The 22,751-nt window shown below is 42.1% G+C and overlaps 1 protein-coding gene across 1 annotated transcript in view; it reads left to right on the top strand.

Annotated features, from left to right (window-relative positions):
- Window positions 1-19,668, top strand: part of ANKRD31 (ankyrin repeat domain 31) — a 76,214-nt gene extending 56,546 nt beyond the window's left edge. The window contains exons 22-26 of the mRNA XM_075411855.1: window positions 792-1,836; window positions 4,045-4,185; window positions 4,764-4,854; window positions 8,646-8,840; window positions 18,121-19,668. Coding sequence (XP_075267970.1) covers window positions 792-1,836; window positions 4,045-4,185; window positions 4,764-4,854; window positions 8,646-8,840; window positions 18,121-18,272 — 1,624 coding nt within the window. The 3' untranslated portion in view covers window positions 18,273-19,668. The remainder of the gene's footprint in view (window positions 1-791; window positions 1,837-4,044; window positions 4,186-4,763; window positions 4,855-8,645; window positions 8,841-18,120) is intronic.
- Window positions 19,669-22,751: the final 3,083 nt, after the last annotated feature.

Below are 22,751 nucleotides of genomic sequence, written 5' to 3'. Positions count from 1 at the left end.
CCACCTTTGCTGTGAGTGGAGTTAAAAGCAAACCACGCTGCTATTCCTCTTCCCACACCTTGTGGTACTCCCCTGTCTTCGCAGCATGGTGCCAGAGTGGTAGTGCAATCACTTGCCACGTGAGGGGGAATTAGGAGGAAAGAGTGTTACGCTGGGCTGGTGACTCTTGTGCCAAAGAAACTGAGGAAAATGAGGAATTCCCTTCCAGCAGGAAGGAGTCTCACAGGGAGACCAGCTCAGCTAGAGAGCAGGGTCTGATTAAGGGAGAGACATTCCCAAACTAACACAGAACATCCTAAACTGCTCTTTTCTTAATGGTTGGGGTATTATTACACTTGTGGCTTCACAAAATGCTTTGTTGTGTACAATGTCTGATAGTAGGATTCTTCAGTAACTCATCCAGAGCCAATTTTAAGAGGCTCCTCATTAGAGCTGCAAAGGCATTGGATTCAGTGAACTATTGTGATTAGTGGTGACAAAAGAGCAGCCAATGATAATACACACCCAATTTCAGTTGTGTGAATTAAGGGTGGTATAGGAGGATAAGGCTATTACTGAAGTTTTGGTGCTTTGCATCCTAATTCTAGACAGGATTCTACATTTTATTGTACATAAGCCTGGGGTTTGAACTATAAACTTCATACATGATGAAAAGGTTGTTCAAATTTTAGGTATTGGCAGAGTCCTTTGAAACGTATTCCTATTCTTAGTGGATTACGTCTATTGAACTGTTTTTATTTTGTTTTTACAATAACTGGTGTCCTTATTATTACTTTTTTTATTTCCTGTAGGGCTTCGGTGGAGTCTTTTGAAAAAGGAGCACTGAGGAAACAATTAGCTAAACTTGCTTCTAGGCAAAAGAGTCTGTTGACTATTGCCCAAACCCAGGAAGAATTAGTCCAGAAAATACAAAATTACAGAAAAACAAAGCAAGTGTTCAGTGCATTGTGTTCAGAGAAGCAAATCTCAAACATAGTTATTTCCCATGGAAATGATAAAAGACTAAGTGCTGATGAAATCATGTGTCCTGATGTAGTTACATTTAGTATGGGGCTTGGTGCCAGCATGCCTAATGGAAGCAGTGTAGAAGCACATCGCTCTTTAGAAAATAGATTTTCAGCTGAAGAGTGCAGCCAACATCCACACATCTGCTTGAATGAGACAGGAGCAAATGAAGAAGCAATTAGAAGCAAAGAGGCTTCTGATCATGCTTTGGCATCTGAAAACAGGGTAAGAGAATATCCCTGTGACAACATGTCAAAACTGACAAATGCTGTAGAAGTGGTGACACTGCCTTCAGAACCTACTGTTTCCACTGCTAAAGCAGAGTGCTCACAGCAAAAAGACATTGATTATGTAGCAATTCCAGAACAAGGAAACAGGTCTTTAAATCCCACTTCAGTGACCAATGCATTAAATACTGTAGAACCCCGAAACACTGTTGTCAATGTCTTTCAGCCAGCCAGTGACTGCCAGCAGATTCTTACAGATAAGGACCTACACAGATATGCAGATAAGAAAAAAGCTCTCCAGCAGCAGCAGCAGCAAGTGATTTTGTCAACATCTACAAAGAAAGTTCCTAATGCTCTGCAGAAAATGATCTGTTGGAGTAGTGAGAAGTCATTTAATGCCAACTCAGTGCTTACAAATCTTACCTCAAATACAGATTATCCAGTAAACCTCAGTGAGAAATTTTCCCAGAGCTGTAGTAATCAGGAGTGTGAACAAAAGCGAATGAGATATGGAAGAAGAAACAGGAAGAAGCTTCAACTGATAGATCTGCTTGAATTAGGAAGGATTAAACCGGGTGAAAATGTGTTAGAATTCAGACTGCAGGTAAATGTTGAGATATAATAATGTTAATATTAGCATATAATGAGAAAAACCCCACTAAAATGGGGAAACAGCATTCTCATGGTTTAGCCTGCATCTTCAGCACTTAATATTGAAAATTTTTATTCACTGGTTACAGATAATCTTTTATGAGTTTTAAAGGAAAATGCTATGCGTTGTGTCTTCTGTTAGCCCATAATTTGAACACCCAGAATACTGCATATGTAAAATTTGTGCTTAACTTTGCGTTATCAGTTTGTTAACATTTGCTATCGCTAGAACCAGAGTGGAATCATTTGTTGGTCAACATTGTGTAGTATCTGATTTTCATATTGGAAGGAGGAGGAAGGTTAGCATTCTTACGACTTAAGGTTATTCTTGGAAGCAACTATCAAGTCCCTCAAATACAGAAATGTGACATCAGGGGTTTCATTAGTGCTGTGATAGACATGAATATATGCAAAATTATTTGTTTACGTGCCGGACGGTTCTGTAGTTTACAGTCTGGTATGAACCATATTTGAAAAAAGAATAAAACAACAACCAACCAAAATAACTCTTCTTTTTCAATACAAAAACATGCCCCTGTGCCTCCAAATACAGAGCAGATTTGCAGTGCAGCTGCTGGGGGACTGGCTTGGTATTGAGCAAATGATGGAATTATTGACTGAATTCCCAGCTGCGAGCTAGTTAATTTCCAGGGCGACATATTTATTAAAACATGAAAGGTGTAGTTGATGCAGGAAAGACTCCTTTTTCTGCACCTATTATCTGCTTGGGAATGCTTTTCTGCTGAGAGTGGTCATTTCATGTGGTCCTGTGTTTTGTAACATAAGGCAGTGTAAGTCACAAGCCTCTATGTTGGGCCGTGTCATAGGTACATACACATGCTTCTTTTCTTCAAAGGACACGTGATATTCCTCTGAACCTCAAGATGACTAAATAGAAGGATGAAGGATTCAGTATGCTTAGTGTCATTTCTCAAGACTGTTAATTGTAATACCATCTTGATGCATGTGGATCTTGGGAATTATAACCCTGCACTGAAATGCTGATGTTTGGAGTGTAGAGAAGTCAGTGGTTTTTACTAGAATAAAAATGACACTGATTTATGTCTCGGAAGACAGTGCTATAGAGATTGAAGTTTAGAACCCAGTGTCAGTTGCGCTGCGAAGAGGAGATGATCAGTAAAGTTTCCATCTTTATCATTGTAGAGATGTACATGATAACAACATACAGCTAATACATAGTCCTTACTTAAGGTTAGCTTTGGGCAGGCAGGATGCAGTTTTTAAATGCTGTAGACCTAAGCGGAGAAACTGTGAACTGGATTGAGTGTTCATCAGAATATTTGGGTTAAACATCTCAGTTTAGATTCTTAGAGACACCCTAAGCCAGTGGATGTGGTTCAGTATTTGCTGGTGGATCATTCACTTGTTCTGATTGTTTAACCTCTCACATGCTAATCAACCTTACTAAGATCTAACATGGTTTATCAACAGCTAATTTTTGCATTTTTTATCTGTGTTAGCCTGAGACCAGTATAACAAAACCGTAATTTACTGAACTATAAACAACTATAAGCTATACTTCTGGAGGTGAATATATGTTTGCGGAACTGGGCTGTATTAACATTATCGAAGAGGCAGTAACAACAAATTATTCTATACTTAATTTTGCAGAAGACAAGGCTTTCAGGTTCCTCCTAAAACATGTCAGTGATGTCACTTGACATCAGTGAAGTTTTTATGCAAATATGTTTCATCTTTGAATCACTACTGGTATTCCACAGTGACATGTATTTGTCCCACACATATAAGGCAGATTGCGTTTGAGTAACAGTTTCTTGGTGCACTTTGCCTCTTGTGAGTTCCTGAGTTCACTGTTGGACATTAATTTATTCACAGCCTTGTTGTGTCTAAGAGGAACTAAGATGCAAATAGAGTTCTGATAAACACACAGGGAGATTTGTCCTCTGACAGTGGTGTCTTTGTGGCCAAAACATCTTATTCGGGTGGAATAAATCCTCTTATATTATGTATCACGGTTTATGATAGTGGCATTAAAGTCTTTAACTTTTTGTCAGAGAAAAACAGAGTTAGCTGCAACTTTTTAGCTATATTGTTCTTCAGCATTTTTTAAATATTTTAAAGGTGTTAATTCACATTGGTTAACTTAGTTGAAAATTATTTCTTGATTTTTGTTTTTTAGGAATTTGGTCATAAAGCTACGCTCTTAAACAATGGCAAGATCAGAACCAGTAAGAGACAAATACTGCAGAATCCAGTTCAGTGGGTTGAGGACCTACTAGGAAGTGATATTTCTGTGACATGGAAGTATGCATGGAATAAGGTAGGCCTGATTTTACTCCCCAGAATAGCAATAATAAATGTCAATAACAAATTTTACGAATCTGAATCTCCTTACTGTTCTTAAACCAAGAGAGGGTGCAATCCTAAATTTTAGAAAGTCTTCTTCCTCTTCAGCTGTAAGAAGCAAAGAAAGAGCCACATAGCTGTAGCTGTACAGTGATGAACTAGTCACAAGTGTTGAGAGAATGTGGAATGCCCACTCTGTAAGCTGTCCATTCTGTGCTTTGAAAGAGTAGTTTTAAAGATGATTAAGAGACTGAAAGACAAAGCTGAAAAGTTGTTAGAATAAAAAGGAGCAAGCTTACTGAAATGTCGGGGTGTCAGGGACAAATTTTTTTTTTTTCCCAAAAATACCAGCACAGTTTAGATGGCTTTGCAGATGGGTTGTATTAGGCTTTTCTTCATTTAGAATTCCAGTTAGCAAAATTTCTGCTTGATCTTGACATACAGAGATTAGACTGTTAAGTACATAAACTCGGTTTTATAAGAAAAGTTAAATTTTTACATGTATCAGAAAAATTAAAATGGCCCGTTATCCATTTAGATTTGTTTTTACAGGTTACATATCTTGGGACACCATTGTCAGAATTTCTTGCTGAAGACGTGTCAGTTTCTAGTGACCTGGAATTGCCATCACAATTGCTTTTGGGTGTGTACCACGTAAAATCTAATATTCACCATAACTGAAAGCAGCAGAAAATGATTCCTAAAGAGCTTAAATTCCAAAATTCCTGTACTGCTTTCTGATTTTTTTTCTGGGCTACGTGCTTGTCACAGATCTTGCGCTTGAAAAATAAATAGAGCCAGAACTTACACATGATCTCTAAAGAAGTATGCTTCTTTTCTTCCATAAATTGGTTGTGTGAAGAGAGTAATTACTAATGACTTAGTTGCTACAGAAAAAATACTTATGTAACATTTTACAGTAAAAATATTTACTCTATAAAGTGAATTTTTTAATAAGCTAATTTAATACTTTTTTATTCTGTTGGAAACTCAGGCACACTAGCCTAAGTTTTAACTGCATCTGCATCTTAAAATCACATTTAATAATCTGTGTTGGTGGAAATCCCAGTATGTCCAAGTAAGAGTAATAACCAGGAGGATATTTTATTCTCTAAAAAGAGACAGTCATAAGAAACAGAGTGCATTGGTATGATGAAATGACATTGAACAATATTTTCAGAACTGCCCGGCAGACTTAAGAAATACAGTCTAATTTTGAGAAGTAATGTGTTCCCAGGGAAACCCAAGTCTCTTTGACAGACAGTTGCACTTGGAGTCTGAAAAGCTTCTGAGATTTTGTGATTGGTTCTGTTAATTTGGTGAGACACTGCACCTCATGTGAACTGCAATACCAGACTTGGTCTGTTGTTTATATGCTAAAAGTAAATTAAAAGATAATAAATTAAAATAACTAATTCAAAATTCACACTACCATCCCCTATTCATATTTGCTTCAGGCTAAGTGCATCCAGATGATGAGTCTACATTGCTCTCCTCCAGTAACTTAAGTTTATACCCAGTGTAAGTGACTTTAAAATGGATTTAGTCTCCTAACTTTTTAATAGACTTTTGAATATTTCACTAGTTCTTGTAAATTATTCCTCTTGTGGAAAATTTATCGTAAACATTGTAACTTCTAAAACAGAGAAATCTGTTAAAAAAATATTTGTGACAAACAGAAGTCAGCATGAAGATCAGTACGTGTTTTTTTCCCTGTTTTTCACAAATAGCCCAGGCTAATCTGGGAAAGAGTATTTAAAGAAGTTTTTATGTCACGTATAATTGAATATCACTGTAATGGCTGACCATTAGGACTAGGTGAGTAATGGAGGGAGGGAAAGACAAAGTGTGCTCAGTTTCAGTTCCATTTCAGATACTGTATTGCCAGATATATAGCAGGAAGTTAAACAGTGCCTTAAATCATTCCAGAAGAGGATTAACCTCCACTGTTGTAATGTGAGAACAGTTGTGGGCACTAGGAAGCTCCCGAGTGGTTTCCAGGTCCAGTTCAGGAGTTAGCTTGTTCCAAGGGCTGTTCCCAGCTGGCACTTTGCCTGCAGCCAGCCTGCTCAAAAGCGCAGGAAAGTTTGCTGGTGTGGATGTGAGCTATGCTGTGCCAGTTGCCTGGGGACATTCCCAGGTACTCCTCTATCTTTCCGATATACTTACGGCCTGTGTGTATTTCACAGTAGAAGCTTATCCTGCTTTTGTAAAGAATAAATCTGCTTTTTTCTTTCTGTATTAATGAATTTAATTCTTTCTATGCATCCCAGAGCATCATTAAAAAAGAAGGCTGGGGCCTGAGAATTTAAGCATTTTTGGAAGAGGATGCTATTATTTTAAATACCCCTCTCCTACACTTCTTCCAGCTTCCCACTAAGAGGATGGGGAAGTAGGAAGAAAATTATACAGGCAGTGGCTGTATCTAGCCATCTTTTAACAGAAAGAAACGGCTACCACTGATCTTTGTACAGAGCCTGGTTTAGGAAGCGTGTCCTAAGAACCTCTACCACATCGATGTCCCTAGGCAAGGCAGGGGAAGGAGTTGCTGTTCTGTGGCTGCCAGTGTAAGAAATGTCCCAGCTTTTCAGCTTGGTTGAGATTAAGGTGCTTCCAGGTTTGTATAGAAGCAGGCTTTTAGGTACCTGAGGAATGTTAATGCAAAAAACTTGAAGAGCCCGTGAAGTAAAGCAGTCCCACACCAAAGTAGCTATTTAACAGAAACTTTAAAGACTGCAGTTTTGGAATTAGTCATCTAAAGCCTAACTAAATTTCACTCTCTGTCCCTTCTTTGAGTCTGAGGCTTTAGTCTCTTCTAGGATCATGCTAGCAGAAAGCAGGAATTACTGTATTCAAATCTGAGTGAGAACTAAACATTAAGAAAATCAACAGCACTTTTAGACTATCTGTATGTAGGAAAACAGAAGAAACAGTGACTACATGGCTTGGAATTTATTCCTCTGTGCTTTCTGATACATGCAATGATGATGTAATGCTTGCTAAAAATGACCAAGAATAACAAGGATTCAGAAGCAGATGTCAGCTGAAGAGCAGATGTCAGTTGCAGAGCAGATGTTGGTGTTAGATATTTCACATTGAAATTCCAGTAAAGGGGCTTAAAATAAAAGCATATCTAGTTGTTATGGTAAGCATGATATGTACATTCATTTTGCAGATTGCTATTTCAGGAAGATCGTCTTTGGAAGACGGCATGATTAGTACAATTCTTGTGCTCTGGCAATCCCTTACTGCCTTTAATAACTGTTAGCCATCTGTAAAGATCAGGGAAATTCTTGCTCACCTTTAGTTCATGAGAGACCCCAAAGTTGTGTGGAATAAAAGATGTTTTCAAGGGAATCCAGTTTCTTAATGGCCGAACCATGGGAGCTGTTTCAGAAGGTTTGTGTTAGTGTTACTTCAGGTATTTAGCATAAAATGAGCAGCAGAGATTAGTAAGGTTTCATGAAAGCAAATGAGAATAGTTTTGCTGTGATCATACGTGACATTGTATGTTTCTGTTTTTCTTGAGGCAAGCAGTGAAACACACATATTTATTGAGCTACCTTTCAAGTTAAATTTGCATGGCATCTAAGGTAGTTTTGCCAAGGAAGACAAAGAAAGAGAATGCCGCAATCACCTTACAGCAGCTACAGCTCGCCTGATAGAGGGACAGAGGAAAGTCTGCCCTTACATGTGGTCGTTGGTGTAGGACTAAGTGAAAATTTCAGCAATTACCTTTAAGAATGTCATGGTTAAACCCCAGCCAGCAACTAAGCACCACACAGCCACTTGCTCAGTACCCGTAGTGGGGTTGGAGAGTGGAAGTGACAAAACAGATGGGTTGACATAAACCCAGTGTAAGAAGTAAAGCAAAAACCACGTGCACAAGCAGAGCAAAACAAGGAATTCATTCAGTCCTTCCCATCAGCAGACAGGTGCTCAGCCATCCCCAGGACAGCAGGGCTGCGTCACGTGTGACGGTGACTTGAGAAAACGAACACCATCACTCTCAATGTCATCCCCTTCCTTCCCCCCCCTGCTTAATGTGCTGAGCGTGATGTCATATGGCATGGGATATCCCTGGGGTCGGGGGGGGGCCAGCTGTCCCGGCTGTGTCCCCTCCCAGCTTCTTGTGCACCCCCAGCCTGCTCGCTGGTGGGGTGGTCTGAGGAGCAGAAGTGGTCTGGACTCTGTGTAAGCACTGCTCAGCAGTAACTAAAACGTCCCTGTGTTACCAACACTGTTTTCAGCACAAATCCAAAACACAGGCCCATACCTGCTACTATGAAGAAAATTAACTGTACCCCAGCCAAAACTAGCACAGAAAGAAATATAAAAAGCATAAGTGGTCTGTCCATTTAACCATTAAACCACCAGTGTTAAATGATACTGTTTGTTCTTAGAAAAAAACTGTCAATCTTTTTATGTTCTCAGGAAGGAATGTAAGGAGGGGCCCCAGCAACCACAGCCAGTGCCAGCAGAGTCCTGGTACTGTCTCCATTTCTCAGCCTCTTGGGAGCTTTGACCAGAGCAATATGCAGCCAGATACCCAATCCTTGCCACAGACAGAAGTTGTGAAAACATTGCTATGCCCTGAAAGAGAAGCAGCTGTTACCAGAGGATCTGAGAGTAAGATACTTTTTTAACTGTTTAAAAAACCTAATGGTGGATGCAAGGGCTATACAACAGGTAGAAAAAGAAGAAGAAAGTAGCTGGCATGGAATTGATTTGTGTGTGGGTGAGAAAGACTGCTGGAGAAAAATGATGACTGCTGGTGGATTGGATTAATCTAAATGACCCAATAATGAAGTTTTTCAGAGCTCAGTATACTCAACTCTCCTGTATCCAAGTTAGAACCATTTTGTTATTTTAAAGTAGCTAACAAAATAACTCTGTATCATTTTAAGTACTCAGTTAAAAGTCTCCACAAAATAATATGATAGACAAATGTCTTCTGGATTGAGATGGAGAAATATGATACAAAAGCATTGCTGAATAATCATGGAAATGTTCCTGAAGATACTCTGACCTTTGTGGAGTTGACTGAGCTTGTAACTTTGTGTTTTCAATATTCCATTTTTACGCTGCTTACACATTAAACCCAATGCATAATATTCATGCAATTTGAACAGCGCTTACTGCACTTTGACCTAGTATTTTTGCCTCTACCACCTTTGATCACACCGCAGAGGGATGACGCTCACTGACCACATTGCAAAGTCAGAGTGGTCAGCTCAGAACTCGACTGTGCCCAAAGTCAGGTAACACTTTGCACTGAAGTGGGTAACAGTGGTGAGTCAGGTCTGCTCTGGGGGACAAGAAGAAAATCAGAGGTGAGTGCCTAGTCAGTGTCGGCCATTGTAAACTGGAAGTGTATCCACACTGTAAAGCAATTCCTTATGCTTCTGCAAGTCTATGAATAGGCTGTGCAGCTAAAGTAGTGGCTCATCATCACCATCAATAATGGCATTAATAATATGGAACAGGAGAAGTACTTGGAAGTGTTAACCCCCCCCCCAACAAACCACAAAAAAACCCCAAAGCAAAAAACACAAAAACTCAACAAAACCAAAACCCTAGCATCTAATATATGTGTTTTCCTCATGGCCTGTAACAGAATATTCATCAGCTACACAACGTCCCCACTTCTGTGACTGTAAAAAACAGGCAGAGAAACTATATATTCTTCGCATTTTGTACTTTGGAAGCAAAGTGAGATTGTAGTCAAGTACTTCTATCCATAATCTTTTTCCATCTCAGGGGTGCACCTGTTATACTGTTTTCTTTATGGCTTACAGACAAAATATTTGAAACTATTTTCCAGTACTTTAAAGTTCCAGGCATTTGCTTCAGGTAGTTACATACTTTACAAAGAAACACATAGTTCTGTCGGCAGTTTACAAAGCTAGATTTTCTAGAAACTTTGCATACTGTGACCGAAGTATAGGTTTCCTTCGTCTGCACACCCTTCCTTTCCAGAATCCTCTGCCTGCTCTTGTTTGACTGTCAGCAAGGAAGAAGGTAGAATGTTACATGACTGACACAAAGTTGAGTTATGTGGCCAAACAAAACTCATTTTTTAGGAGGCCAAAAAGTAAAACCAAAAAAAACAAGCAGCTCTCAAGGACTACGTGCCATGGAGCCAATTCTGGAATTTAGCGTGTGTGTTTCTTATCTGTCAAGTCAGGTTTTCCTGAAAATGGCAAATCACTTCAAAAGTAACTAGGTGACAGTGTGTGATTGCACAGAACCATAGAATAATGTAAGTTAGGTGGGGCCTCTGGAGGTCTCTAGTTCAACCTCCTGTTTGAACTAAGACTAACTTCCAAGTTAGATATGGTCGCTCAGTGCCTTGTCGAGTCAAATTCTGAATATCTTCAAGGATGGACATTCCCCAGCATCTCTGTACAACATATTCATGTGCTTAACCAGAATCATGGTTAATTTTTTTCCCCATGTATCTAGTTAGAATCTTGCTTGTTAAAATATGTGACCATTGCCTCTTTTTGTTGCATGCAGAAACCTTGTTTGCTTAAGAAGCCTGGCTAAAAGTAAGTAAGCTGACTCCTAATCAAGAGCTTTAAACACTGGCTTTCTCACCATTTTGCGTTGTGAAGCAAGTGGAAAAGAAATCCTGTGATAACTGACCTGTCTTCTTAATTAATCAGCTGCACTATATAATTTTTGTCTGCTTTTGGTGGTCCCCTGGAGACTAAGAGAAGAAGAAGACAAACAGAGCTGTTGTAAATAATTGTCCTAGAACGCATCTATGTTTTCATATCTTACTTATGAGAGTAATAAATGAAAGGCAATATGATAAACAGCGAACTTCAAGAGACAGTGGCTTCAGATATTGCATTGCTTGAAACGTAGGAGACAGACTCTTTTGACACCATACTCTGGTAATGTCAGATGTAACCCTTTAGGAGACTACCTGGTGATCTTACCTTGGTGAGCATTCAGATTGTATCGTGCTGCTTTTTTTTCAGGAGTGACTTTTTAGCAAAGTTAAGACAAAGTTTCTAAACAAAACAATACAGTCTTTAAATCACCACGTGATAATAGCTGATGAGAAGGCTCTAGAAGTTGTTCTGAGGTTGTATGTAAAACCCACCGAATGAGTGTCAGCTCCTGTAGATTTTGCCAGTGCATGAAAAACATGAGCTATTGTGTTTTTTTCTATCAAAGAGCTGTGCTGACCTGAGCTGAAACTTGATTTATACTTTGTCTTCTGTTTCTTCCAATCTGCATCTCAGTGTGCTATAAACGGCAAGAATTTTAAAGTGTTGTGTTTTCAATTACCCAAGGTTGGCCCTGGAACTGCTTCTTACCCAGTAAATTCAGGTTCTCTAAAATGGTTAGAAGTAATTTTAGAGAACCATATATTTTCCTTACAAATGACTATACAAGTGAATCATTATATAATCAAGTACACAATAAGAACTCAATAAGTTTAAAAAGAAGGAAACGTATGGTGGGAACCTGCACCCTGCTAGTCGTACCAAGAAATAGTCTCCTATGAATCGTTTAGTGCCTTTTAATAAAGGATACTGGTGTATGCATTTGTTGTTGAACTTGACCTCAGTAATTTTACATTTTAAATAGTGTTTGATTTAATCCAGAAACTGAAAGGCCAGATGTTTAAAAATATTTTTGTGAGAAAAACGGAATCAGCCATTATGTTTTCTTTTAAAAGTACATATTTTATTGTATTTTGTTTCTTTAAAAATTCAGTCTTGAATATAGATTCTTTTATGGGAGACAGTATATGTTTCTTGATGGGTATTTGCCTGTATGTCAGTCGTACCTCTCTCACCTTTTGAGGAAAAAATCATGTTACAGCTGTACTGAAAAAGGTAGGAGCCACTGAGATTTAAATTGTTCTCTTGTTTCTCTGATAGGTTATTGTAACATTGATGGATTTCTGTAATAGATTGGAGGTGTGGAGTTCCCCACATTGCTAAATAAAAAACAGTATCTTAATACACCAGTCCAAGGACCCTGAGTAGTAATGACTCAGAATGTGTCATATCTTGTAAAGTATTTGTTACTCGTTAATAGGTATATACCAAATGTGTCTAGGAGGAGAGAAAAAAACAGTTGCTGTGTAGGATTATGATGTAGGCAAAAGTTTTATTGGAGAATAATATGTTGTATTTCTATCACTTATATAGGCAATGCTTGCAAGAAAGTGATAAAGTGTTAATAATATTGTACATTTTTCTGACATTTAGAAACAGAAAGCTTTACTATTAACTACCTCTTGAAAAAGTATAACATCTTCAGGTCTGCGTTATGGGAACAATACTTTCTGCTACACGAAACATAAAATAATTAAAGAGATTTCAGCAGAAACCTTGAAACTGATGCTTTAGAGTAAAAGGCATGATTTCTTGACCTTTAATCATGCCTGCAAGTCACTTTTCCATGCAGATACAGAGTGTAACAAGAAAGGCCAGTGTTATAAAATCCTTTCAAAAAAGAGTATTTCTAGATACCTAATCTTTTTTTCTGCTTCATGACGTTGCTTTTGCCAACCTCACTGGAGGACGAAAAGAAAGAATGATATTCTGAGGAATACTATTTATTGTGTGGAGGAAGAAATGTTAGTTTCTCAAATGTATCATTTTAACTAGAAGGAACAGAATAGAGTAGTGAATTGTGAAAGTATAGTTTTGCTATACAAATTCTAGTTACAGGCAAATGATGAACTGAACCTACAGATAGTCCATGATGAGTCATGTCTGAACTGTGAAGGAAAGAACTGTGGGCTAAGGGACTATCAGAAGGTACTCTTAAGTCCTTCTGGTGCTGTTATAGCTGTGCTGTGAAGTGTCTGGTCATTATAGTCCATTAGATGGCTTCCAAACTGAAATTATTTATTTATTGTATAAGATGTTATAAATAACCTTCAGGTTTTTTCAAAGGGTTGTGACTACCAATGCAAAAAATGCAGCATGCTTAATTTAGGATCACTTGATAAATTAACTCTTCAGGAAAAAGTACTTGCAAAATCAGAACAGGCGTGGACACAGAGGATCACAAAGCAATTAGCCAAAATCTCTGCTGGCCTGTGTCAGGGGATGGACACCTGAACTTCAGGTATCTGACTGGTATGGTATGGCTGATTGTTAGATCACTCCTTACTGATTGATTTGTAAAGGCAGAGACCTTGGACTCTAGCATTCACAGGAGGAAGAAAGAATTAGAATCTATATCACATGAAGCAAATCACAGAATCGTAGAACGGTTTGGGTTGGAAGGGACCTTGGAGATCATCTGGTTCCACCACCCCTGCCATAGGCAGGGACACCTTCCACTAGACCAGTCTGCTCAAACCCCATCCAACTTGGGCTTGAACACTTGCAGAAAGGGTGCATCCACAGCTTCTCTGGGCAACCTGTGCCAGTGCCTCACTACCCTCATTGTAAAAAACTTTCTTCATTATATCTGATCTAAATTTACCCTTTTTCATGTTAAAGCCATTCCCCCTTGTCCTATCACTACGTGTCCTTGTAAAACACCCCTCCCCAGATTTCTTGTAGGGCCCCTTCAGGTACTCAAAGGCCGCAAAAAGGTCTCCCCGGAGCCTTCTCTTCTCCAGGCTGAACAGCCCCAACTCTCTCAGCCTTTCCTCACAGGAGAGGTGTTCCAGGCCTGTGATCATTTCTGTGGCCTCCTCTGGACCTGCTGCAACAGCTCCCTGTGTTTTCTGTGCTGAGGGCTCCAGAGCTGGATGCAGAACTCCAGGTGCGGTCTCACCAGAGCGGAGTGGAGGGGAATAAAGAACTGTGGAGAGACGTGGAAAAAAGCAAAGGCATTTTGGGGGCTGGGGGGAGGGGAGGAATTAAAAGCAAAGCATCGAATTTTGTCAGAGAAAGATCTAGTCTTACAATGACAGTCTGTCCTCAGACATCTGTTTTTCCAAGGTACCAGGTCTTGATCAGCTGAAAGAAAAGTTGTTTTCAAAATGGCCACTAGCGTGGGCAGAATTCATGTGCCTCAATTCAGCAGCAGCCTTTTAAAGAGTCAGGGAATCCAAAAATGTTGTTTATGCGAGGTGCTGGCTGTCATTTCCAAGGCCTTACTTGGTCTGAATGGACAACACCTCCTTGGACTCCTGGATTGTGACTGGTCTTGTGACTGTTTCTAAGCTCGACAGGAGTGTGGATAAGGCCCAAGAAACTTGAAAACTCTTAAGACAGATTTTTGTTCTAAATACTCCCTTGTGATGCTCTAGGTCAAATGCTGTCACCTTTAAGCGTGTTGTTGTTAGATCTTCTCTTTGCTTACGCATCTGAAACCCATGTCTAGACTAGCTGCACTGAACCAGATCTGTTTGAGTCAGAAGAATAGGATCTTCTGTGACTTTGCCACAGATACTGCAAATAAGTTCATCTTGCCCTCAGATGTGATACTAATCTTTACCTGTTTTACAGAAGTATTGAAACTGGATTTACTGATCCCTGTAAATTGACTCAAGTATGTTGCTTAAACTGCAAGAGTATTTAAATTCGTTTTACAAATAATTTGCACAGGTAAAATAGTTACAAAACGCTTAGCCATATCTCTGGATAGTTCCAGCACTTTCTTGTTTGCAAAAATTAAGGAGCATACTGGTGGGACAGACGTTTCTAAAATATTTTAGGGGCTATTTGAATGATCATAGAGTGGTGACTCTGCACAGAAGTGGCAGTCTTTGGTGATCTTTACGCACCTAAAGGTTCTGGTCTGACATTTGTATAGTTTCACCAGTAACGGAATTTCTCCTAAAGTACAGTTTTCAGGTTCTTGGCTGCCACAGAGACAAGATCTTGTAAAGCTGTAACAAAATAGGAACACAAGTTGAAACATATTTAGAATGGTTTCCAAACTATAAAGCTAACGTAGAAGCCAGCAGAGACAGAAAAGCTGTTGGCAAGCAGGGTGGGTGAAGTACCAAGAGACAACTTGTGTTTTCCGCAGGTTGATCAAAATAAAACTCATTCTGATACTGATACTGATACTGATTGATACTTTATCTTGTAGTTCATGAATATAGCAGAAAACTGAGAGCACCCAGCAGGACAGCAGGGGTAGGAAAGCAGAGAAAGACCCTGCCTGTGTGTCTTACCTTACTAAGCTTTCTATTGTACCTGAGGCGCTACAATGAGTTTTGGATAACAGCATGGGAGCCTTTCTCCACTGCTTATAGACTGTAAGCTGCTGGTCTTTTGTAATGGGGTGAGAGCTAACAGACAGCAAAAGGGAGAAAGGAAACATCAAAGCGGGTATTAAAAGATTAAAAATTATAGTAAGCAGAGGGCTAGAAAAAAGAGAAAATGATAAAAGAAGAATGGAAATGGGAAGGACATTAGTCAGCTGTGTCAGAATACAGAGGAAGAAACACAGGGACTAAATGTTCAAATACTGGTCCATCCCTACTGGGGGAAAAAAATGATTTTCTATGGGTATAGACACTTTGATCTCAAACAGCGATGTAAGAACTGAGGAGGACAGCTTTTGGGATGTATAAATTCCTGTGCTTGTGCTAACTGTTGACTGTTACCTAAAATTACTGAGAAGTAGAGATTAGAGAAAGTAGCGAGTTTAATTATTCACTCAGGTAAAGATGTATTTATGGTAGAATGCTAATATGTAATGTACAAACTCTTCGTCCTGTAGGTAGAACATTAGCTTTACCCAAAGGAACCAAAAAAGCAAGCTGTCAACTGCTGAAATAAGTTATTTCAATAGATTTATTTGGTCACAACTTTATTACACTTTCAAATTTGAGTTGAGAATTTTGGTGTTAGAATATTGTGGTGGAGAGTGCTGAGAGGATCATTTTCAAAGTAAGAAAGGAATGTCTTTTCTCCGATTATGATCTCTCAAAATGGGATTGTAAATGAACTTCAGACTTTGCCAAGAACTTTTCATGTACTTAAGTACAAGAAGTGGGCATTTCAGAATGAAAAAGATTTTTTCAAGAAATCAAAACAAGCTGAAGTCATGCCTGTCTTGTCACTGTAGGCTCAGTATTAATGTTTCAGCTCAGTTTCTGACAGTTTATTTTATAAAAAGATTTCCAGACTTACCTTTAAGGTCATTTTTACCTGAATTTGTCCTTAACACTATTTTGTGACTTCACACCCAAGCATTCCTGTTTATGGTCTTTGAAACATCACTGCTGGGTGAGTCAGTAAGTTGGCTTCTTCTAGTGTGACTGACAGCTGCTTCATAAGCAAGGAGGACTGTGTGAGGAGGGTTGTGATGTAACTTCCTGGGTGGGACTTGTATTCAGCACGCACATATTTGTTGTAGTCCGAGGTACTTACGTGCACCCTAGGCATCAGATCATGCTTGTTGTTGTGTTATGTGCTGGGATGTGACATGAGCGTACTGAAGATGCACTGAGGGTGTAAGGTGCCAAATGCAGTCCTGTTCTCACCTGGAGTCAGAGGTTCTGCTGTGGATGTCATGGCTGCGGAACAACACACATCCTCACGCACAAGGCTCTGGGTCTGCGTTTCTGAACACAGACCTCTCGCTTCTAATAGCGGTTTGCCACTTCGCTGCTTTGGGTGGTGAGCTCATGGAAACCAGGAAACAGCAGGGAAATCCTCACCGAGACATGGAGTTAAAAGGTCTTGGTACCAACAAGATGCACTGACAGTTTTAGCATTGGGACCTACCGATGTTGTCAGTTCAGTGAATAGGTGTTGCATTTTGGAATTGGTATAGGTGACATAGCTGGAAAACTCTGGTGACAGAGAAAGACAAACTCTTGGGATGGCACATGCTAGTCCAGAACTAAGTGCAAGCTATGTGATGGACTTGTGTCACTTCAAACATGTTTTCTCTGCATTTTGACAAGGACTTATTTTGACTGATCTAATCACCCTGCAATACCTATCCTGTTTTGCTTCTCGAGACACTTCAGTGGTGTGTAAACACTGGATTTTGTTGGTTTTGTGGGTTTTGGTGGTTTTTTTTTTTTTTCAAACAGAGGCCATACCTACTTCCTTGACAGCCCTCCCTCTCTTGATAACATCTGCTACATGTGATAGTTCTGCCCTCGTTGGCAGTTTCTGCGTTGGGCTGGTTGTGACAGCTGAATAGCTCTGATATTTTGTGCGAGGATACCAAAGGGAGAAAGTGTGGGCAAGTGACGCTGAAAACTATGGTTCCAAGTGCATTTTGGAGTCTGTGCTGTTATGGAGAAAATGTCTTGTAACATTTCTTAGTGCTTACTGTGTTACTCTGTTACTGTGAAACAGTGAAAACTGAAAGTTCAGTTTCTCCTGTGCCGACACAAGTCCCTTAAGTTTATGCGTTGCAATAGTTGCTTCGGTCCAGCAGGTATTTAAATATTGCACATACCCATTGCTCAGTCCTGCAATCTCTTGTATACAGGAGTCCACTTTCCTTTTTATATAGCCCTTTTGGCTCAGGGATTTCTCGATTTTGGGGAAGTACACAAAGCTTACCCCTTTGTGGACACAGTGTGTGACATTCAAGCAATGCCGGCGAACAACTGCGTTTCCCTGTTCTATAACTGGAAATATATATTAAAGACATTCCTGCTCACTGCAGGGGGGTTGGGCTAGGTGACCTCTGAAGGTCCCTTCCAACGCGAAGCATTCTATGGTTCTATGAAATGGCCGGGGCAGTTGACTTCTCACCCTAAGCACCACGAAGTGTAGTACGGCCCTTGCCTCACTGAAACCTGGGTGCAGGTGAGAGCTACGGATCAGATGGCTGGGGTCTTACGGTGCAAGTTTCCTAGGACACACATCAGGTTCCTTGGGATCTCTAACGCTTACGTGGTGCTAGTGAGCTGTTAACTCCTCTCCAGATGACAAAGCCAGTGATTGCTTTCCATTACTCTAATACACACTCTGTAATCGTTTGCATTCATTTTGAACAGGCTCTTTTGTCCAGTTCGACTCGGTGGAAAGTCTGACACGTTTTCTTCAGTTCCGTGAGGTATTGCTGGTACCTAAAGAGGAGCTTCTGCCATGGCCTGTAATGGAAAAGCACTGGAATTTCTACAAAGGATGTGAAGATTTTGGATTCTGAAGACTTCTTGAGGGCTGACATTTTTTTCTTCATCGTCACTTAAAAGTAAACATTTGAGCTTTTAGAACTAAGTGCTTTGTTACTGTAATTTTGATAGATCATTTGCCCAGCACTTGGAATGGACTGAAAGATTGTTGGGCAGATGAGGAATGGGAGTACTTTGTAGCAGGTGAGGCGAACTGTTAATATTGAATTTTGCACAGTAAGATTAAGAAATGGGGAAGTAGATAAGAACTGTTACACACTAGTGCTTGTTGGGAATTACACTCCAGGCTGATAACTTTGTATGAAATTCCACTGATTCCAGTGGCTGCCTGTGCTTGATGAGGCTGCATGGAACCAGATAGGTACCAACGCTAATAGTCACTTCCTACGCCTAAACCTAGAACCTCTCCGCCTGAGCGTGTGCTATCAGAAATGGCTGCACATGTTTGTGTAATAACATAAGCTATTAGCTTAGGTGAAAAATCAAGATGGGCAGCTTTGAAAATTACCAGCAGCTTTGTTTTACGTGGCGTGGGTATCTGCAAACATTTGAGAAGTGGGCAGGTGCTGGGAGAAGTTAAAAGAGGACTCTTAGCCGTTGGAAGTGCTCGGGGAAATTCCGTTCATGTTCCAGCCAAGTGTTTCTGATAGGCAGAAAACATGCTGGCGTATGGCGGGGAGTGCAGTTAGCCCCTTTGTGGAATGTAATTTTTCCATCTAACAACATCTTAGATCTTTACTCCGATATCTGGAGGATTTCTGTTTGTTTCAGTTTTACACTGTGTGAATCTGCCTGAGTAGCTCATTTATAACACATTTGACTGTCATGAGAGTTATCTGCATTCAAATGGCATTCTTGCTCTTTCGCTCTCTGGATTATAAGAAGAGATGAAATAATAGCACCCACTACTCCTGACTCCAGTGAGTGGGATGAGGAATATCTCCTGTTGATACATAACAACCTCAGCTAGCTATGTGGAGTGCTGAGAGCTGTTCTGCAGAGATTTGGTTAGTGTCCTAAACAGAGGGTGGTTTAGGGAAGAGAGGGGGGTCTGGTGTGCCGAGAGCGAATACTGTGCCCTGGGACGCGTGAGCAGTCGTAGCCTGGTGGGCTGTAAGGGTGAAGGAATGCAAACTGCCTGGAAGCTGGAAAAGTTAAAGGCTGCTGAGGGACAGGTATTTTGTGAAGGTCACTTTCCCCTCAGAAAGAAAATGGAGCGGTCTCACAGCTGCAGCAGCAAAACAAACTTGAAGGCACGTTGGTTTAAAGGAAATGTTTGTTCAAATACTGCACTTCCACTTTCACTGCAAAGTGAGAGACTTTTGACTGTTAAAATGAGAACTGAATTATTTACATGTTGTTGGACGTTTTTTTTCTTTGTTACAAGATGTCTAATAAAATTAATGTGTAAAAACTGGGAGGATTTGACAGTAATACTTTTCGTCCGTGATACTAATGTGATTACATGACCTAAGGCAATGGTAAGATACGGTGACAAAAAATCTGATTGATTCAAGCTGGGCAAAGAGGTAAGAATGCAAAGTGTTATGTGAAAACCATTGTCTCTTACTGACTATGTTAAAGTGAGCTACCAGGGTCTTTTTTTAATATATTTATATTGTATTTAAGCATCTTAAGGAAGGTGTTAGCCTGACAAGATCTGTTCTAATATGACTACCAAATGTAGGATTCTGCTTCCCAAATCTTCTCACAGCTGTGTGTTTTCCCTGTTCTCCCTTCTGGAATCTTTTTCTTAATGTAAACATCGAGTAAGAGATGGCAAAAAGTTATACCATCATGAATAGGGCATTTTGTTTTCTCTTTTTAAATTTATGCTATTTAAGTTTACTTTTGCAAAAAAAAATAGAAGCAATTACCACAGGCCAAAGGCAGGCAGCTATTAGAGATCCTGACTGCAGCAGAGGAGCAGAGCTGCTGCTCACAAGCGGCAAACGGACACAGTTCGTCCTCCCAGCCCCTCCCGCTCCCTTCGTGATTCAGTTCTTGTGTTTAGGAAACCCCTTCTCCGCTCCTGGGCTGTGAGTGAGCACAAACTTTGTGTGGCGCAGGCTAAAGTGAAAAGGACACAAAATGGAAAGAATACAAAACCCCCGGCATTCTGCCTGCTGTTAATATTCAGATGGGGAATAAGAAGAGAAAGAGACGATGCGGTGAACAAAAGCCACAAATTCAGGTTTGTATTTCCACATATTTGTTTATTACCAGGATGGAGTTAAAAAAATGTCAGTGGGAAGATGAACACCAGTGAGGAAGGATGCAAGGCGCGAAACAGAAGGAGGGGAATGAGGAGGAAGATAAGGGAGGCAGACGATGCAGGGCAAGATGCGCAGATCGCAAGGCCAGCAGGGACGGGCGTGGTGGCTGACCCCGCGAGCGGCACAGGCCAGGGGTTGTGGGGAGCCCTTGGCAAGGGAGGCGCCGGCGACGGGAAGAGAAGCCGAGACAAAGACGCGGACAGAGCTCAACTCGCTCTGGGCTGAGAGGATCGGCACAACCCGTTGGCCCTGCTAGCTGGGCAAAGCTGAGCTGTGACCAGCGGGAGCGGCTAGGAGAAACGTGGGGTGGAGGCCAGCTTGGGAAAGGTGTTGAACGTACGGTAGGGCACGGAGGCACCTCGGGTCTGCGATGGTGGAAATGCGGCTGGGGGGGCAGAAGCGATGCCGGAGCAATGTTGCCGTAGGAATTTGGGTCAGTTCTTGGAGCAGTGGCAGTCGGCAAGTGTTTTGTTGTGACCCTGAGGCAAAGGCTCTCTTTCTGTTTTTCAAGCGGAGAAAAACACCCCGTTTAAATTACCAGGAGAACGAAGAACTGCATGCGTGAGACTCAGGGCCATTTTGTGGCCACCAGTAACCAGTAGCAAATCGCCTATAGGCGGTCTGGAATTTGAATTATTAAATTGACGGCCATGTCAAGGAATGATGAGATTTCTGGCCATGGCACAGGACGAGAGCAGAGCATGTCAAGGACGGAACAGGCTTCGAAGCACTCTTAAGCCTTTCCTATTTATATATATAGGGATGGGGTTTTTTTTGGGGGGGTGGTTATTGGGGGGGGTGGTTGGGGGGGGGGGGGGGGGGGCTGTTGTTGCTGCGGCTCCGGGAGAAAAGTTTTACCGCTCCCCCGAGCCTTATCGCCGCCGAGTAACCCCTCAGGTGAGGCGTCCTTCGGGGTGCCGCCCGCGGGAGGAGCTGGGGCGCACGGACACCGCGGCGCCGGCCTCCCGCGGCCCAGCCCGGCCCGGCTGCGGCGCCTGCCGAGGGGCCGCCGCCCGCCTCGCAACCTGGCGGGCTCCTGGAGGAGGCCAGGTTGCGGGGCGGGCGGCGGCCCCTCCTTTTTCCCCTCACGTCACGGGGTGCCGTTGCCGCTCACGCCGCCGGGCTGAGGGGGTGGGCGCGTCCCGGGACGGGGGGGGGACAGGGCCCGAACTTTTTCGCGGCTCCCGCCTCAGGCGCGGTGCTCGGCGGCTCGGCCGCGGCGGCGGAGTTTGGGAGGGGAGGAGGAGGAGGAGGAGGAAGGGGCGGCGGGTGCGCGGGGCGGCGCTGCGCGGGGGCGGGCGGGCCGGGAGCGGCTGCAGCAGGAGGAGGAGGAGGAGGAGGAGGAAGAGTGGTGTTGCCGGTGCCGCCGGGGAGCTCCGGTAAGAAGGCGCCGCGCGTCTTAAAAGTTACTGTCGGGGGGACGGCGCGGCCCGGGACCCGGCGGCAGCGGGGGGGGGGGGGGGGCACGCACCTGCCCGCGGCCCGGAGGGGGACCCCCGGCCCCGTACCCTCGGGCTGCTCCGGGGCAGCGGCGGCTGCGCCAGCCCAGCTTGCGGTTCGGCGGCGGGAACCGGGTTTGTCGTGCTGTTGGCTGAAGTCTCTCGTGGGGTCGGTCTGGGATTTTTTGGGTTTTTTTTTTTTTTGCCTTTTACTAAATCGCTGAAAACGTACGCGTTAGTCTTTGGCCGCGTTTACTTCGCCGAGCGCACCTACGAACTTCTCTAATATGGGAAGAGGCTCTTTTTTTCCCTGTGAGGAAACAAAAAGCAGCAGAACAGCAAGGATCTGTCAGAAAAAGAACGTGTGTTTTATTTTTTCCCCGAGGGGGGACAGTGGCAGTTCCTCCCTCTCGGCAGGGTGAGCTGACTGACCGACCTCAGAGCGGGGCTTGGCGAGGGACACCCTAGCGAGAACTTCTCCTGAGGGAGAACTTCTCCTGAGGCTAACTCGCCCGCCGTGTCCCACCTGAGGATCTGCTCCCTCAAACATCCTCCAGCTTGTGCCAAAGAGCTCGTCCGTAAACCGGCCCGTTTCATTTTCAGTCAGGCAAATTCCCTTAATGCCAAACTTCTAAAACAAATTAACTTCCTCGATAATAAATAATCTTTTCACGTTTGGCAGCCTGGGAGAGGAGCAGCTGAGGGGCAGAGACAGCAAGGTGAACTAGTGATTGGAGTGGAGGCGGTGAACAGCAAAGGGCTGCTTGCTGTCTCTCAG

This window comes from Opisthocomus hoazin, chromosome Z (genome assembly GCF_030867145.1).
Source record: "Opisthocomus hoazin isolate bOpiHoa1 chromosome Z, bOpiHoa1.hap1, whole genome shotgun sequence".
Lineage (NCBI taxonomy): Eukaryota > Metazoa > Chordata > Aves > Opisthocomiformes > Opisthocomidae > Opisthocomus > Opisthocomus hoazin.
The sequence above is the reverse complement of the archived record's forward strand: the minus strand, read 5'-3'. Positions and strand labels throughout refer to the sequence as shown.